General features: G+C 51.1%; 1 protein-coding gene across 1 annotated transcript in view; it reads right to left on the bottom strand.

The window, feature by feature from the left end:
* Nucleotides 1–5722: 5722 nt before the first annotated feature.
* Nucleotides 5723–19163, bottom strand: part of LOC121273917 (polysialoglycoprotein-like) — a 56888-nt gene continuing 43447 nt past the window's right edge. The window contains exons 2-3 of the mRNA XM_041181041.1: nt 7753–7785; nt 5723–6276 (exon numbers count right to left, since the gene is read on the bottom strand). Of these exons, the coding sequence (XP_041036975.1) occupies nt 5804–6276; nt 7753–7785 (506 nt within the window). The 3' untranslated portion in view covers nt 5723–5803. The remainder of the gene's footprint in view (nt 6277–7752; nt 7786–19163) is intronic.

The raw sequence follows: 19163 nt of genomic DNA, 5'->3' as shown, positions 1-19163 counted from the left end.
CTGGAATCTAATCGAGGGGTTCGGGGGTGTTTATATATAGAATAACAGATACCCGGGAGTGAGTTACAGACTGGAATCTGATCGAGGGGTTCGGGCGGGGTTTATATATAGAATAACAGATACCCGTGAGTGAGTTACAGACTGGAATCTAAACGAGGGGTTCGGGGTGGATTATATATAGAATAACAGATACCCGGGAGTGAGTTACAGACTGGAATCTAATCGAGGGGCTTGTGGTGGTTTATATATAGAATAACAGATACCCGGGAGGGAGTACAGACTGGAATCTAATCGAGGGGTTTGGGGTGGTTTATATATAGAACAACTGATACCCGGGAGTGAGTTACCGACTGGAATCTAATCGAGGTGTTTAAGGGGGTTTATATATAGAAAAACAGATACCCGGGAGGGAGTTACAGACTGGAATCTAATCGAGGGGTTCGGGATTGTTTATATCTAGAATAACAGATACCCGGGAGTGAGTTACAGACTGGAATCTAATCGAGGGGTTCGGGATTGTTTATATCTAGAATAACAGATACCCGGGAGTGAGTTACAGACTGGAATCTAATCGATGGATTCGGGGTCGTTTATATATAGAATAACAGAGACCCGGGAGTGAGTTACAGACTGGAATCTAATCGAGGTGTTTAAGGGGGTTTATATATAGAATAACAGATACCCGGGAGGGAGATACAGACTGGAATCTAATCGAGGGTTTCGGGGTGGTTTATATCTAGAATAACAGATACCCGGGAGTGAGTTACAGACTGGAATCTAATCGAGGGGTTCGGGGGGGTTTATATATAGACTAACAGATACCCGGGAGTGAGTTACAGACTGGAATCTAATCGAGGGGTTCGGGGTGGTTTATATATAGAATAACAGATACCCGGGAGTGAGTTACAGACTGGAATCTAATCGAGGTGTTTAAGGGGGTTTATATATAGAAGAACAGATACCCGGGAGGGAGTTACAGACTGGAATCTAATCGAGGGGTTCGAGGTGGTTTATATACAGAATAACAGATACCCGGGAGGGAGTTACAGACTGGAATCTAATCGAGGGGTTCGGGGTGGTTTATATACAGAATAATAGATACCCGGGAGTGAGTTACAGACTGGAATCTAATCGAGGGTTTCGGGGTGGTTTATATATAGAATAACAGATACCCGGGAGTGAGTTACAGACTGGAATCTAATCGAGGTGTTTAAGGGGGTTTATATCTAGAATAACAGATACCCGGGAGGGAGTTACAGACTGGAATCTAATCCATGGGTTCAGGGGGTTTATATATAGAATAACAGATACCCGGGAGTGAGTTACAGACTGGAATCTAATCGAGGGGTTCGGGGTGGTTTATATACAGAATAACAGATACCCGGGAGTGAGTTACAGACTGGAATCTAATCGAGGGGTTCGGGGTGGTTTATATACAGAATAACAGATACCCGGGAGTGAGTTACAGACTGGAATCTAATCCAGGGGTTCGGAGTGGTTTATATATAGAATAACAGATACCCGGGAGTGAGTACAGACTGGAACCTAATCGAGGGGTTCGGGGTGGTTTATATATAGAATAACAGATACCCGGGAGTGAGCTACAGACTGGAATCTAATCGAGGGGATCAGGGTGGTTTATATATAGAATAACAGATACCCGGGCGTGAGTTACAGACTGGAATCTAATCGAGGGGTTCAGGGTGGTTTATGTATAGAATAACAGATACCCGGGAGTGAGTTACAGACTGGAATCTAATCGAGGGGTTCGGGGTGGTTTATATACAGAATAACAGATACCCGGGAGTGAGTTACAGACTGGAATCTAATCGAGGTGTTTAAGGGGGTTTATATATAGAATAACAGATATCCGGGAGTGAGTTACAGACTGGAATCAAATCGAGGGGTTCGGGGTGGTTTATATCTAGAATAACAGATAACCGGTTTGAGTTACAGACTGGAATCTAATCGAGGGGTTCGGGGGGGTTTATATATAGAATAACAGATACCCGGGAGTGAGTTACAGACTGGAATCTGATCGAGGGGTTCGGGCGGGGTTTATATATAGAATAACAGATACCCGTGAGTGAGTTACAGACTGGAATCTAAACGAGGGGTTCGGGGTGGATTATATATAGAATAACAGATACCCGGGAGTGAGTTACAGACTGGAATCTAATCGAGGGGCTTGTGGTGGTTTATATATAGAATAACAGATACCCGGGAGGGAGTACAGACTGGAATCTAATCGAGGGGTTTGGGGTGGTTTATATATAGAACAACTGATACCTGGGAGTGAGTTACCGACTGGAATCTAATCGAGGTGTTTAAGGGGGTTTATATATAGAAAAACAGATACCCGGGAGGGAGTTACAGACTGGAATCTAATCGAGGGGTTCGGGATTGTTTATATCTAGAATAACAGATACCCGGGAGTGAGTTACAGACTGGAATCTAATCGATGGATTCGGGGTCGTTTATATATAGAATAACAGAGACCCGGGAATGAGTTACAGACTGGAATCTAATCGAGGTGTTTAAGGGGGTTTATATATAGAATAACAGATACCCGGGAGGGAGATACAGACTGGAATCTAATCGAGGGTTTCGGGGTGGTTTATATATAGACTAACAGATACCCGGGAGTGAGTTACAGACTGGAATCTAATCGAGGGGTTCGGGGTGGTTTATATATAGAATAACAGATACCCGGGAGTGAGTTACAGACTGGAATCTAATCGAGGTGTTTAAGGGGGTTTATATATAGAAGAACAGATACCCGGGAGGGAGTTACAGACTGGAATCTAATCGAGGGGTTCGAGGTGGTTTATATACAGAATAACAGATACCCGGGAGGGAGTTACAGACTGGAATCTAATCGAGGGGTTCGGGGTGGTTTATATACAGAATAATAGATACCCAGGAGTGAGTTACAGACTGGAATCTAATCGAGGGTTTCGGGGTGGTTTATATATAGAATAACAGATACCCGGGAGTGAGTTACAGACTGGAATCTAATCGAGGTGTTTAAGGGGGTTTATATCTAGAATAACAGATACCCGGGAGCGAGTTACAGACTGGAATCTAATCCATGGGTTCAGGGGGTTTATATATAGAATAACAGATACCCGGGAGTGAGTTACAGACTGGAATCTAATCGAGGGGTTCGGGGTGGTTTATATACAGAATAACAGATACCCGGGAGTGAGTTACAGACTGGAATCTAATCGAGGGGTTCGGGGTGGTTTATATACAGAATAACAGATACCCGGGAGTGAGTTACAGACTGGAATCTAATCCAGGGGTTCGGAGTGGTTTATATATAGAATAACAGATACCCGGGAGTGAGTACAGACTGGAACCTAATCGAGGGGTTCGGGGTGGTTTATATATAGAATAACAGATACCCGGGAGTGAGCTACAGACTGGAATCTAATCGAGGGGATCAGGGTGGTTTATATATAGAATAACAGATACCCGGGCGTGAGTTACAGACTGGAATCTAATCGAGGGGTTCAGGGTGGTTTATGTATAGAATAACAGATACCCGGGAGTGAGTTACAGACTGGAATCTAATCGAGGGGTTCGGGGTGGTTTATATACAGAATAACAGATACCCGGGAGTGAGTTACAGACTGGAATCTAATCGAGGTGTTTAAGGGGGTTTATATATAGAATAACAGATATCCGGGAGGGAGTTACAGACTGGAATCTAATCGAGGCGTTCGGGGTGGTTTATATCTAGAATAACAGATAACCGGGAGTGAGTTACAGACTGGAATCTAATCGAGGGGTTCGGGGTCGTTTATATATAGAATGACAGATACCCGGGAGTGAGTTACTGACTGGAATCTAATCGAGGTGTTTGGGGTGGTTTGTATATAGAATAACAGATACCCGGGAGTGAGTTACAGACTGGAATCTAATCGAGGTGTTCGGGGTGGTTTATATATAGAATAACAGATACTCGGGAGTGAGTTACAGACTGGAATCTAATCGAGGTGTTTAAGGGGGTTTATATATAGAATAACAGATACCCGGGAGGGAGTTACAGACTGGAATCTAATCGAGAGGTTCGGGGTGGTTTATATACAGAATAACAGATACCCGGGAGTGAGTTACAGACTGGAATCTAATCAAGGGGTTCGGGGTGGTTATATATCGAATAACAGATACCCGGGAGTGAGTTACAGACTGGAATCTAATCGAGGTGTTCGGGGTGGTTTATATATAGAATAACAGATACCCGGGATCGAGTTACAGACTGGAATCTAATCGAGGGGTTCGGGGGGGGTTTATATATAGAATAACAGATACCCGGGAGTGAGTTACAGACTGGAATCTAATCCAGGGGTTTGGAGTGGTTTATATATAGAATAACAGACACCCGGGAGTGACTTACAGACTGGAATCTTATCGAGGTGTTTAAGGGGGTTTATATATAGAATAACAGATACCCGGGAGGGAGTTACAGACTGGAATCTAATCGAGGGGTTCGGGGTGGTTTATATCTAGAATAACAGATAACCGGGAGTGAGTTACAGACTGGAATCTAATCGAGGGGTTTGGGGTCATTTACATATAGAATAACAGATACCCGGGAGTGAGTTACAGACTGGAATCTAATCGAGGGGTTCGGGGGGGTTTATATATAGAATAACAGATACCCCGGAGTGAGTTACAGACTGGAATCTAATCGAGGGGTTCAGGGTGGTTTATGTATAGAATATCAGATACCCGGGAGTGAGTTACAGACTGGAATCTAATCGAGGTGTTTAAGGGGGTTTATATCTAGAATAACAGATACCCGGGAGGGAGTTTCAGACTGGAATCTAATCGAGGGGTTGAGGGTTGTTTATATACAGAATAACAGATACCCGGGAGTGAGTTACAGACTGGAATCTAATCGAGGTGTTCGGGGTGGTTTATATATAGAATAACAGATACCCGGGAGGGAGTTACAGACTGGAATCTAATCGAGGTGTTCGGGGTGGTTTATATCTAGAATAACAGATAACCGGGAGTGAGTTATAGACTGGAATCTAATCGAGGGGTTCGGGGTCGTTTATATGCAGAATAAAATTCCTGGGAGTGAGTTACAGACTGGAATCGAATCGATGGTTTCGGGGTGGTTTATATATAGAATAACAGATACCCGGGAGGGAGTTACAAACTGGAATCTAATCGAGGGGTTCGGGGTGGTTTATATATAGAATAACAGATACCCGGGAGGGAGTTACAGACTGGAATCTAATCGAGGGGTTTGAGGGGGTTTATATATAGAATAACAGGTACCTGGGAGTGAGTTACAGACTGGAATCTAATCGAGGGGTTCGGGGTGGGTTATATATAGAATAACAGATATCTGGGAGTGAGTTACAGACTGGAATCTAATCGAGGTGTTTAAGGGGGTTTATATATAGAATAACAGATACCCGGGAGTGAGTTACAGACTGGAATCTAATCGAGGTGTTTAAGGGGGTTTATATATAGAATAACAGATACCCGGGAGGGAGTTACAGACTGGAATCTAATCGAGGGGTTCGGGGTGGTTTATATATAGAATAACAGATACCCGGGAGGGAGTTACAGACTGGAATCTAATCGAGGGGTGTGGGGGGGTTTATATATAGATTAACAGATACCCGGGAGTGAGTTACAGACTGGAATCTAATCGAGGGGTTTGGGGTGGTTTATATATAGAATAACAGATACCCGGGAGGGAGTTACGTATCTAATGAATGGTTTTGCGTGTTAGGAATATATTTATATGTTAAGTCCCCGGGCGTGTAGAATCTTTATCTCAGTCCCCAACTCTCGCTCGTGTCTGAATGTTCACTTCATCATCTTGGGCTGAGAATGTCACCACAGTTTGGTCCTCAGGTCTCTGACTGCCGCAGTGCTGATAGTCAGCGTCGTCCGCTCGTGCTTTCAGGCTGGTGTATGTTGAATCCTGAGCTGGCTCCGTCTGGGGGGAGCTGGGCTCAGCCCCGGCCTGCTGCCTGACGGAGCCTGAGCTAGGCCCGGCCCCGGCCTGCTGCCTGACGGAGCCTGAGCTAGGCCCGGCCCCGGCCTGCTGCCTGACGGAGCCTGAGCTAGGCCCGGCCCCGGCCTGCTGCCTGACGGAGCCTGAGCTAGGCCCAGCCCTGACCTCCGCTGTCGGTCCAGAGGGCCCCTTTGGCCCGGCCTGCGCCCACTGGCCTTGGTCCTGGCCTAGATGTTTGGGGTCAGGATGAATCCCAGGAATGAGCAAATCGGAGTAAATTCCTTCTTCTCCTGCAACGAAGAAAGTCCGATGTCAGGGCAAAAGGAAACACTCCCAGGACAGGTACAACACAGGGTTAGATACAGAGTAAATCTCCCTCTACACCGTCCCCATCAAACACTCCCAGGACAGGTACAACACGGGGTTAGATACAGAGTAAAGCTCTCTCTACACCGTCCCCATCAAACACTCCCAGGACAGGTACAGCACGGGGTTAGATACAGAGTAAATCTCCCGCTACACTGTCCACATCAAACACTCCCAGGACAGGTACAGCACGGGGTTAGATACAGAGTAAATCTCCCTCTACACTGTCCCCATCAAACACTCCCAGGACAGGTACAGCACGGGGTTAGATACAGAGTAAATCTCCCTCTACACTGTCCCCATCAAACACTCCCAGGACAGGTACAGCACGGGGTTAGATACAGAGTAAAGCTTCCTCTACACTGTCCCCATCAAACACTCCCAGGACAGGTACAGCACGGGGTTAGATACAGAGTAAATCTCCCTCTACACCGTCCCCATCAAACACTCCCAGGACAGATACAGCACGGGGTTAGATACAGAGTAAATCTCCCTCTACACCGTCCCCATCAAACACTCCCAGGACAGGTACAGCACGGGGTTAGATACAGAGTAAATCTCCCTCTACACTGTCCCCATCAAACACTCCCAGGACAGGTACAGCACGGGGTTAGATACAGAGTAAATCTCCCTCTACACCGTCCCCATCAAACACTCCCAGGACAGGTACAGCACGGGGTTAGATACAGAGTAAATCTCCCTCTACACTGTCCCCATCAAACACTCCCAGGACAGGTACAGCACGGGGTTAGATACAGAGTAAATCTCCCTCTACACCGTCCCCATCAAACACTCCCAGGACAGGTACAGCACGGGGTTAGATACAGAGTAAAGCTCCCTCTACACTGTCCCCATCAAACACTCCCAGGACAGGTACAGCACGGGGTTAGATACAGAGTAAATCTCCCTCTACACTGTCCCCATCAAACACTCCCAGGACAGGTACAGCACGGGGTTAGATACAGAGTAAAGCTCTCTCTACACTTTACCCATCAAACACTCCCAGGACAGGTACAGCACGGGGTTAGATACAGAGTAAATCTCCCTCTACACTGTCCCCATCAAACACTCCCAGGACAGGTACAGCACGGGGTTAGATACAGAGTAAAGCTACCTCTACACCGTCCCCATCAAACACTCCCAGGACAGGTACAGCACGGGGTTAGATACAGAGTAAATCTCCCTCTACACCGTCCCCATCAAACACTCCCAGGACAGGTACAGCACGGGGTTAGATACAGAGTAAAGCTCTCTCTACACTTTACCCATCAATCCCTTCCTGGGCAAATCCCTATGTTAACCAAGCTGTTCCCAAAGTCGTGTTGTCCCACCCCCGGTCAGTCTTTGCCACAGTCAGTTACAGTTTGAATGACCCTCTTGGCCAGTTTTTGATCTATTACCTTTATCCATTCTTGGTTTTGTCTCCTTGGTGCCTGGATAGATGACAGAGCGAAAAGGAAACATTCAGAATCAGATATTAGCAGGTCTCTATTATCATTCTGTCTCCCCCATGTCTCTCTCTGGCTCACCCATGTCCCTCTCTATCTGTCTCCCCCATGTCTCTCTCTGGCTCACCCATGTCCCTCTCTATCTGTCTCCCCCATGTCTCTCTCTCTCTGTCTCCCCCATGTCTCTCTCTCTCTGTCTCCCCCATGTCTCTCTCTGGCTCACCCATGTCCCTCTCTATCTGTCTCCCCCATGTCTCTCTCTCTCTGTCTCCCCCATGTCTCTCTCTCTCTGTCTCCCCCATGTCTCTCTCTCTCTCTCCCCCATGTCTCTCTCTGGCTCACCCATGTCCAACTATATCTGTCTCCCCCATGTCTCTCTCTGGCTCACCCATGTCTCTCTCTGGCTCACCCATGTCCCTCTCTATCTGTCTCCCCCATGTCTCTCTCTCTCTCTTCCCCCATGTCTCGCTCTCTCTGTCTCCCCCATGTCTCTCTCTCTCTGTCTCCCCCATGTCTCTCTCTCTCTGTCTCCCCCATGTCCCTCTCTATCTGTCTCCCCCATGTCTCTCTCTCTCTCTTCCCCCATGTCTCTCTCTCTCTGTCTCCCCCATGTCTCTCTCTCTCTGTCTCCCCCATGTCTCTCTCTCTCTGTCTCCCCCATGTCTCTCTCTCTCTGTCTCCCCCATGTCTCTCTCTCTCTGTCTCCCCCATGTCTCTCTCTCTGTCTCCCCCATGTCTCTCTCTCTGTCTCCCCCATGTCTCTCTCTCTCTCCCCCATGAATCTCTCTCCCCATGTCTCTCTCTCTCTCTCCCCCATGTCTCTGTCTCTCTCCCCCATGTCTCTCGCGCACTCTCCCCCATGTCTCTCGCGCACTCTCCCCCATGTCTCTATCTCTCTCCCCCATGTCTCTCTCTCGCTCTCCCCCATGACTCTCTCTCTCGCTCTCACCCATGTCTCTCTCTCTCTCTCCCCCATGTCTCTCTCTCTCCCCCATGACTCTCTCTCTCGCTCTCACCCATGTCTCTCTCTCTGTCTGCCCCATGTCTCTCTCTCTCTCTCTCCCCCATGTCTCTCTCTCTCTCCCACATGTCTCTCTCTCTCCTCTCCCCCATGTCTCTATCTCTGTCTCACCCATGTCTCTCTTTCTCACTCTCCCCCATGTCTCTTTCTCACTCTCCCCCATGTCTCTCACTCTGTCTCCCCCATTTCTCTCCCTGTCTCCCCCATGTCTCTCTCCCTCTGAGTCCCCCATGTCTCTCTCTCTCTGTGTCCCCCATGTCTCTCTCTTTGTCTCCCCCATGTTTCTCTCTCTTTCTCCCCCATGTCTTTGTCTCCCCTGTGTCTCTCTCTGTCTCCCCGGTGTCTCTCTCTGTCTCCCCCAATTCTTTCTATCAGTCTCCCCCTTGTCTATCTCTATGTCTCCCCCATTTCTCTCAGAATGTCTCCCCCATGTCGCACTCTCTGTCTCACCCATGTCTCTCTCTCTGTCTCCCCCATGTCTCTCTCTGTCTCCTCCATGTCCCTATCTCTTTCTTCCCCATGTCTCTATCACTGCCTCCCCTATGTCTCTCTCTGTCTCCCCCATGTCTCTATCTCTGTCTGCCCCATGTCTCTATCTCTGTCTGCCCCATGTCTCTATCTCTGTCTGCCCCATGTCTCTATCTCTGTCTGCCCCATGTCTCTATCTCTGTCTGCCCCATGTCTCTATCTCTGTCTCCCCCACGTGTCTCTCTCTGTCTCCCCCATGTCTCTCTCTCTCTGTCTCCCCCATGTCTCTCTCTCTGTCTCCCCCATGTCTCTCTCTGTATCCCCCATGTCCCTCTCCCGGTCTCCCCCATGTCTCTCTCTCTGTCTCCCCCATGTCTCTCTCTGTATCCCCCATGTCCCTCTCTCGGTCTACCCCATGTCTCCCTCTCTGTCTCCCCCATGTCTCTCTCTGTCTCCTCCATGTCCCTATCTCTTTCTTCCCCATGTCTCTATCACTGCCTCCCCTATGTCTCTCTCTGTCTCCCCCATGTCTCTATCTCTGTCTGCCCCATGTCTCTATCTCTGTCTGCCCCATGTCTCGATCTCTGTCTGCCCCATGTCTCGATCTCTGTCTGCCCCATGTCTCGATCTCTGTCTGCCCCATGTCTCTATCTCTGTCTGCCCCATGTCTCTATCTCTGTCTCCCCCATGTCTCTCTCTCTGTCTCCCCCATGTCTCTCTCTCTGTCTCCCCCATGTCTCTCTCTCTGTCTCCCCCATGTCTCTCTCTCTGTCTCCCCCATGTCTCTCTCTCTGTCTCCCCCATGTCTCTCTCTCTGTCTCCCCCATGTCTCTCTCTGTATCCCCCATGTCCCTCTCCCGGTCTACCTCATGTCTCTCTCCCGGTCTACCTCATGTCTCTCTCCCGGTCTCCCCCATTTCTCTCTCTGTCTCCCCCTTGCCTCTCTCTCTGTCTCCACCATTTCTCTCTCTCTGTCTCCCACATGTCTCTCAGACAGTCTCCCCGATGTCTCTCTCTCTGTCTCCCCCATTTCTCTCTCTCTGTCTCCCCCATTTCTCTCTCTCTGTCTCCCCCATTTCTCTCTCTCTCTCTCTCCCTCATGTCTCTATCTGTCTCCATTTCTCTCTCTCTGTCTCCCCCATGTCTCTCTCTCTGTCTCCCCCTTGTCTCTCACTCCCTCTCCCACATGTCTTTCTCTCCGTCACACCCATGTCTCTCTCTCCCTCTCCCTGATGTCCCTCACCCTCTCCCCCATGTCTCGCTCTCCCTCTCCCCCATGTTTCTCTCTCTGTCTCCCCCATGTCTCTCTCTGTCTCCTCCATGTCTCTCTCTGTCTCCTCCATGTCTCTCTCTGTCTCCTCCATGTCTCTCTCTGTCTCCTCCATGTCTCTATTTCTTTCTTCCCCATGTCTCTATCTCTGCCTCCCCTATGTCTCTCTCTGTCTCCCCCATGTCTCTATCTCTGTCTGCCCCATGTATCTATCTCTGTCTCCACCATGTGTCTCTCTCTCTGTCTCCCCGATGTCTCTCTCTCTGTCTCCCCGATGTCTCTCTCTCTGTCTCCCCCATGTGTCTCTCTGTCTCCCCCATGTCTCCCTCTTTAACCCCCTTGTCTCTCTTCTGTCTCCCCCATGTCTCTCTCTCCCTCTCCCCCATGTCTATCTCTCCATCTCCCCCATGCCTCTCTCTCCGTCTCCCCCATGTCTCCCTCTTTAACCCCCTTGTCTCTCTTCTGTCTCCCCCATGTCTCTCTCTCCCTCTCAACCATGTCTCTCCCTTTGTATCCCCCATGTCTCTCCCTCTGTCTCCTCCATGTCTCTCCCTCTGTCTCCTCCATGTCTCTCTCTCTGTCTCATCCATCTATATCTCTCTCTCTCCACCATGTCTCTCCCTCCGTCTCCACCATTTCTCTCTCTGTCTCCCCCATTTCTCTCAGAATGTCTCCCCAATTGCTCTCTCTCTCTGTCTCCCGCCTTTCTCTCTCTCTGTCTCCCCCATGTCTCTCTCTCCGTCTCCACCATGTCTCTCTCTCCTTTTCCCCCATGTCTCTTTATCCCTTTCCCCCATGTCTCTCCCTCTGTCTCCCCCATGTCTCTCTCTCCGTCTCCCCCCTGTATCTCTCTCCCTCTCCCCCATGTCTCTCTCTCTGTCTCCCCCATGCCTCTCTCTCCGTCTCCCCCATGTCTCCCTCTTTAACCCCCTTGTCTCTCTTCTGTCTCCCCCATGTCTCTCTCTCCCTCTCAACCATGTCTCTCCCTTTGTATCCCCCATGTCGCTCCCTCTGTCTCCTCCATGTCTCTCCCTCTGTCTCCTCCATGTCTCTCTCTCTGTCTCATCCATCTCTATCTCTCTCTCTCCCCCATGTCTCTTCCTCCGTCTCCACCATTTCTCACTCTCTGTCTCCCCCATTTCTCTCTGTCTCCCCCATTTTTCTCCAACTGTCTCCCCAATGGCTGTCTCTCTCTGTCTCCCGCATTTCTCTCTGTCCGTCTCCCCCATGTCTCTCTCTCCATTTCCCCCATGTCTCTCTCTCCCTTTCCCCCATGTCTCTCCCTCGTCTCCCCCATGTCTCGCTCTCCGTCTCCCCCATGTATCTCTCTCCATCTCCCCCATGTCTATCTCTCCATCTCCCCCATGTCTCTCTCACCATCTCCCCCATGTCTCTCTCACCATCTCCCCCATGTCTCTCTCTCCGTCTCCCCCATGTCTCTCTCCCTGTCTCCCCCATGTCTCTCTCTCTGTCTCCCCAATGTCTCTCTCTCTGTCTCCCCAATGTCTCTCTCTCTGTCTCCCCAATGTCTCTCTCTCTCTGTCTCACCCATGTCTCTCTCTCTGTCTCCCCCATGTCTCTCTCTCTCTGTCTCCCCAATGTCTCTCTCTCTTTCTCCCCAATGTCTCACTCTCTCTGTCTCCCCCATGTCTCTCTCTCTCTGTCTCCCCAATGTCACTCTCTCTGTCTCCCCCATGTCTCTCACGCTGTCTCCCCCATGTCTCTTGCTCTGTCTCCCCCATGTCTCTCTCTCTGTCTCCCCCATGTCTTTCTCTCTGTCTCCCTAATTTCTGTCTCACTATCTCCCCCATGTCTCTCTCTCTGTCTCGCCCATGTCTCTCTGTGTCTCCCTCATCTCTCTCTCTGTCTCCCTCATGTCTCTTTCTGTCTCCCCAATGTCTCTCTCCCTGTCTCCCCCATGTCTCTCTCTGTCTCCCCCATGTCTCTCTCCCGGTCTACCCCATGTCTCGCTCCCGGTCTACCCCATGTCTCGCTCCCGGTCTACCCCATGTCTCGCTCCCGGTCTACCCCATGTCTCTCTCCCGGCCTCCCCCATTTCTCTCTCTGTCTCCCCCATGCCTCTCTCTCCCCATCTCCCCCATGTCCCGCTCTCTGTCTCCCCCATGTGTCTCTCTCTGTCTCCCCATGTCTCTCTCTCTGTCTCCCCATGTCTCTTTCTCTGTCTCCCCATGTCTCACCCTCCCTCTCCCCCATGTCTCTCTCTGTCTCCCACATGTCTCTCTCTGTCTCCCCCATGTCTCTCTCTCCCTCAGTCTCCACTATTTCTCTCTCTCCCTCTCCCCGATATCTCACTCTCTTTCTCGCCATGTCTCTCTCTCTGTCTCCCCCATGTCTCTCCCTGTCTCCCCCATGTCTCTTTCTCTGTCTCCCCCATGTGTGTCTCTCTCTCTCCCCCATGTCTCGATCTGTCTTGCCCATGTCTCTAGCTGTCTTGCCCATGTCTCTCTCTGTCTCTCCCCCATGTCTCTCTCTGTCTCTCCCCCATGTCTCTCTCTGTCTCTCCCCCATGTCTCTCTCTGTCTCTCCCCCATGTCTCTCTCTGTCTCTCCCCCATGTCTCTCTCTGTCTCTCCCCCATGTCTCTCTCTGTCTCTCCCCCATGTCTCTCTCTGTCTCCTCCATCTCTCTCTCTCTGTCTCCTCCATGTCTCTCTCTGTCTACTCCATGTCTCTCTCTGTCTACTCCATGTCTCTCTCTGTCTACTCCATGTCTCTCTCTGTCTACTCCATGTCTCTATCACTTTCTTCCCCATGTCTTTCTCTCTGTCTCCCCCATGTCTCTATCTCTTTCTCTCCCATGTCTCTATCTCTGTCTGCCTCATGTCTCTATATCTGTCTGCCCCTTGTCTCTATATCTGTCTGCCCCATGTATCTATCTCCCCCATGTCTCTTTCTCTGTCTCTCCCATGTGTGTCTCTCTCTCTCCCCCATGTCTCGATCTGTCTTGCCCATGTCTCTAGCTGTCTTGCCCATGTCTCTTCTCTGTCTCTCCCCCATGTCTCTCTCTGTCTCCTCCATCTCTCTCTCTCTGTCTCCTCCATGTCTCTCTCTGTCTCCTCCATGTCTCTCTCTGTCTACTCCATGTCTCTCTCTGTCTACTCCATGTCTCTATCACTTTCTTCCCCATGTCTTTCTCTCTGTCTCCCCCATGTCTCTATCTCTTTCTCTCCCATGTCTCTATCTCTGTCTGCCCCATGTCTCTATATCTGTCTGCCCCTTGTCTCTATATCTGTCTGCCCCATGTATCTATCTCTGTCACCCCCATGTCTATATCTCTGTCTCACCCATTTCTCTCTCTCTCTGTCTCCCCCATGTCTCTCTCTCTGTCTACCCCTTTTCTCTAAGACTGTCTCCCCAATGGCTCTCTCTCTCTGTCTACCCCATGTCTCTCTCTCTCCCTGTCCCCCATGTCTCTCTCTCCCTCTCCCCCATGTCTCTCTCTGTCTCCGCCATCTCTCTCTGTCTGTCTCCTCCATGTCTCTCTCTCTGTCTAATCCATGTCTCTATCTCGTTCTTCCCCATGTCTCTATCCCTTTCTTCCCCAGGTCTCTGTCCCTTTCTTCCCCATGTCTCTCTCTCTGTCTCCCCCATGACTTTCTCTCTGTCTTACCCATGTCTCTATCTCTTTCTCTCCCATGTCTCTATCTTTGTCTGCCCAATGTCTCTATATCTGTCTGCCCCATGTCTCTCTCTCTGTCTCCCCATGTCTCTCCCTCTGTCTCCCCATGTCTCTCCCTCTGTCTCCCCCATGTCTCTCCCTCTGTCTCCCCCATGTCTCTCTCTCTGTCTACCCCATATCTCTAAGTCTGTCTCAACAATGGCTCTCTCTGTCTACCCCATGTCTCTCTCTCTCCCTGTCCCCAATGTCTCGATCTCCCTCTCCCCCATGTCCCTACCTTTCTCCCAATGTCGCTCTCTCTGTCTCCCCCTTGTCTCTCTCTCTCTTTCTCATCAATGGCTCTCTCTCTGTCTCCCCCATGTCTCTCTCTCTCTGTCTCCCCCATGTCTCTCTCTCCTTCTCAACCATGTCACTCCCTCTGTCTCCCCCATCTCTCTCTCTCTGTCTCCCCCATGTCTCTCCCTCTGTCTTCACCATTTCTCTCTCTCTGTCTCCCACATGTCTCTCAGACTGTCTCCCTAATGGCTCTCTCTCTGTCTCCCCCATGTCTCTCTCTCTTTCTCCCCCATTTCTCTCAGACTGTCTCCCCAATGGCTCTCTCTCTCTGTCTCCCCCATGTATCTCTCTCTCTGTCTCCGCCTTGTCTCTCACTCCCTCTCCCACATGTCTTTCTCTCCGTCTCACCCATGTCTCTCTCTCCGTCTCTCCCATTTCTCTCTCTCCCTCTCCGTGATGTCTCTCACCCTCTCCCGCAAGTCTCGCTCTCCCTCTCCCCCATGTTTCTCTCTCTGTCTCCCCCATGTCTCCCTCTGTCTCCTCCATGTCTCTATCTCTTTCCTCCCCATGTCTCTCTCTCAGCCTCCCCTATGTCTCTCTCTGTCTCCCCCATGTCTCTATCTCTGTCTGCCCCATGTCTCTTTCTCTGTCTCCCCCATGTCTCTCTCTCTGTCTCCCCCATGTCTCTCTCTCTGTCTCCCCCATGTCTCTCTCTCTGTCTCCCCCATGTCTCTATCTCTGTCTCCCCCATGTGTCTCTCTCTGTCTCCCCCATGTCTCTCTCTCTGTCTCCCCCATGTCTCTCTCTCTGTCTCCCCCATGTCTCTCTCTCTCTGTCTCCCCCATGTCTCTCCCTCTGTCTCCACCATTTCTCTCTCTGTCTCCTCCATGTCTCTATTTCTTTCTTCCCCATGTCTCTATCTCTGCCTCCCCTATGTCTCTCTCTGTCTCCCCCATGACTCTATCTCTGTCTTCCCCATGTCTCTATCTCTGTCTCCCCAAGTGGCTCTCTCTATCTCCCCGATGTCTCTCTCTCTGTCTCCCACATGTCTCTCTCTCTGTCTCCCACATGTCTCTCTCTCTGTCTCCCACATGTCTCTCTCTCTGTCTCCCACATGTCTCTCTCTCTGTCTCCCACATGTCTCTCTCTCTGTCTCCCACATGTCTCCCTCTTTCACCCCCTTGCCTCTCTTCTGTCGCCCCCATGTCTCTCTCTCCCTCTCGACCATGTCTCTCCCTTTGTATCCCCCATGTCGCTCCCTCTGTCTCCTCCATGTCTCTCCCTCTGTCTCCTCCATGTCTCTCCCTCTGTCTCCTCCATGTCTCTCCCTCTGTCTCCTCCATGTCTCTCCCTCTGTCTCCTCCATGTCTCTCTCTCTGTCTCATCCATCTATATCTCTCTCTCTCCACCATGTCTCTCCCTCCGTCTCCACCATTTCTCTCTCTGTCTCCCCCATTTCTCTCAGAATGTCTCCCCAATTGCTCTCTCTCTCTGTCTCCCGCCTTTCTCTCTCTCTGTCTCCCCCATGTCTCTCTCTCCGTCTCCACCATGTCTCTCTCTCCTTTTCCCCCATGTCTCTTTATCCCTTTCCCCCATGTCTCTCCCTCTGTCTCCCCCATGTCTCTCTCTCCGTCTCCCCCCTGTATCTCTCTCCCTCTCCCCCATGTCTATCTCTCCATCTCCCCCATGCCTCTCTCTCCGTCTCCCCCATGTCTCTCTCTCCGTCTCCCCCATGTCTCTCTCTCTCTGTCTCCCCCATGTCTCTCTCTCTGTCTCCCCCATGTCTCTCTCTCTGTCTCCCCCTTGTCTCTCTCTCTCTCTGTCTCCCCCATGTCACTCTCTCTGTCTCCCCCATGTCTCTCATGCTGTCTCCCCCATGTCTCTCGCTCTGTCTCCCTAATTTCTCTCTCTCTATCTCCCCCATGTCTCTCTCTCTGTCTCGCCCATGTCTCTCTCTCTGTCTCCCCCATGTCTCTCTCTATGTCTCCCCCATGTCTCTCTCTCTGTCTCCCACATGTCTCTCAGACTGTCTCCCCAATGGCTCTCTCTCTCTGTCTCCTCCATGTATCTCTCTCTCTGTCTCCGCCTTGTCTCTCACTCCCTCTCCCACATGTCTTTCTCTCCGTCTCACCCATGTCTCTCTCTCCGTCTCTCCCATTTCTCTCTCTCCCTCTCCGTGATGTCTCTCACCCTCTCCCGCAAGTCTCGCTCTCCCTCTCCCCCATGTTTCTCTCTCTGTCTCCCCCATGTCTCCCTCTCTGTCTCCCCCATGTCTCCCTCTCTGTCTCCCCCATGTCTCTCTCTCCGTCTCTCCCATTTCTCTCTCTCCCTCTCCGTGATGTCTCTCACCCTCTCCCGCAAGTCTCGCTCTCCCTCTCCCCCATGTTTCTCTCTCTGTCTCCCCCATGTCTCCCTCTCTGTCTCCCCCATGTCTCCCTCTGTCTCCTCCATGTCTCTATCTCTTTCCTCCCCATGTCTCTATCTCAGCCTCCCCTATGTCTCTCTCTGTCTCCCCCATGTCTCTATCTCTGTCTGCCCCATGTCTCTATCTCTGTCTCCCCCATGTGTCTCTCTCTGTCTCCCCCATGTCTCTCTCTCTGTCTCCCCCATGTCTCTATCTCTGTCTCCCCCATGTCTCTATCTCTGTCTCCCCCATGTGTCTCTCTCTGTCTCCCCCTTGTCTCTCTCTCTCTCCCTGTCTCCCCCATGTCACTCTCTCTGCCTCCCCCATGTCTCTCGCTCTGTCTCCCCCATGTCTCTCGCTCTGTCTCCCCATGTCTCTCTCTCTGTCTCCCCCATGTCTTTCACTCTTTCTCCCTAATTTCTCTCTCTCTATCTCCCCCATGTCTCTCTCTCTGTCACCCCCATGTCTCTCTCTCTGTCACCCCCATGTCTCTCTCTCTGTCACCCCCATGCCTCTCTCTCTGTCTCGCTCATGCCTCTCTCTCCGTCTCCCTCATGTCTCTCTCTCTGTCTCCCCCATGTCTCTCTCTCTGTCTCCCCCATGTCTCTCTCTCTGTCTCCCCCATGTCTCTCTCTCTGTCTCCCCCATGTCTCTCTCTCTGTCTCCCCCATGTCTCTCTCTCTGTCTCCCCCATGTCTCTCTCTCTGTCTCCCCCATGTCTCTCTCTCTCTGTCTCCCCCATGTCTCTCTCTCTCTGTCTCCCCCATGACACTCTCTCTGTCTCCCCCATGTCTCTCATGCTGTCTCCCCCATGTCTCTCGCTCTGTCTCCCTAATTTCTCTCTCTCTATCTCCCCCATGTCTCTCTCTCTGTCTCGCCCATGTCTCTCTCTGTGTCACCCCGATGTCTCTCTCTCTGTCTCGCTCATGCCTCTCTGTGTCTCCCTCATCTCTCTTTCTGTCTCCCCAATGTCTCTCTCTCTGTCTCCCCCATGTCTCTCTCTCTGTCTCCCCCATGTCTCTCTCTCTGTCTCCCCCATGTCTCTCTCTCTGTCTCCCCCATGTCTCTCTCTCTGTCTCCCCCATGTCTCTCTCCCTGTCTTCCCCATGTCTCTCTCTGTCTCCCCCATGTCTCTCTCTGTCTCCCATATGTCTCTCTCTGTCTCCCCCATGTCTTTCACTCTGTCTCCCTAATTTCTCTCTCTCTATCTCCCCCATGTCTCTCTCTCTGTCACCCTCATGCCTCTCCCTCTGTCTCGCTCATGCCTCTCTCTCCGTCTCCCTCATGTCTCTCTCTCTGTCTTCCCCATGTCTCTCTCTCTGTCTCCCCCATGTCTCTCTCTCTGTCTCCCCCATGTCTCTCTCTCTGTCTCCCCCATGTCTCTCTCTCTGTCTCCCCCATGTCTCTCTCTCTGTCTCCCCCATGTCTCTCTCTCTGTCTCCCCCATGTCTCTCTCTCTGTCTCCCCCATGTCTCTCTCTCTCTGTCTCCCCCATGTCTCTCTCTCTCTGTCTCCCCCATGACACTCTCTCTGTCTCCCCCATGTCTCTCATGCTGTCTCCCCCATGTCTCTCGCTCTGTCTCCCTAATTTCTCTCTCTCTGTCACCCCCATGCCTCTCTCTCTGTCTCGCTCATGCCTCTCTGTGTCTCCCTCATCTCTCTCTCTGTCTCCCTCATCTCTCTTTCTGTCTCCCCCATGTCTCTCTCTGTCTCCCCCATGTCTCTCTCTCTGTCTCCCCCATGTCTCTCTCTCTGTCTCCCCCATGTCTCTCTCTCTGTCTCCCCCATGTCTCTCTCCCTGTCTTCCCCATGTCTCTCTCTGTCTCCCCCATGTCTCTCCCGGTCTACCCCATGTCTCTCTCCCGGTCTACCCCATGTCTCTCTCCCGGTCTCCCCCATTTCTCTCTCTGTCTCCCGCATGCCTCTCTCTCCCCATCTCCCCCATGTCTCTCTCTCTGTCTCCCCATGTCTCTCTCTCTGTCTCCCCATGTCTCTCTTTCTGTCTCCCCATGTCTCTCTCTCTGTCTCCCCATGTCTCTCTCTCTGTCTCCCCATATCTCTCCCTCCCTCTCCCCCATGTCTCTCTCTCTATCTCCCCCATGTCACTCTCTGTCTCTCCCATGTCTCTCTCTCCCTCTGTTTCCACCATTTCTCTCTCTCCCTCTCCCCGATGTCTCACTCTCTTTCTCGCCATGTCTCTCTCTCTGTCTCCCCCATGTCTCTCTCTATCTCCCCCATGTCTCTTTCTCTGTCTCCCCCATGTCTCTCTATCTGTCTCCCCCATGT

Source organism: Carcharodon carcharias, assembly GCF_017639515.1.
Source record: "Carcharodon carcharias isolate sCarCar2 chromosome 27 unlocalized genomic scaffold, sCarCar2.pri SUPER_27_unloc_26, whole genome shotgun sequence".
Taxonomy (NCBI): Eukaryota; Metazoa; Chordata; class Chondrichthyes; order Lamniformes; family Lamnidae; genus Carcharodon; species Carcharodon carcharias.
The sequence above is the reverse complement of the archived record's forward strand: the minus strand, read 5'-3'. Positions and strand labels throughout refer to the sequence as shown.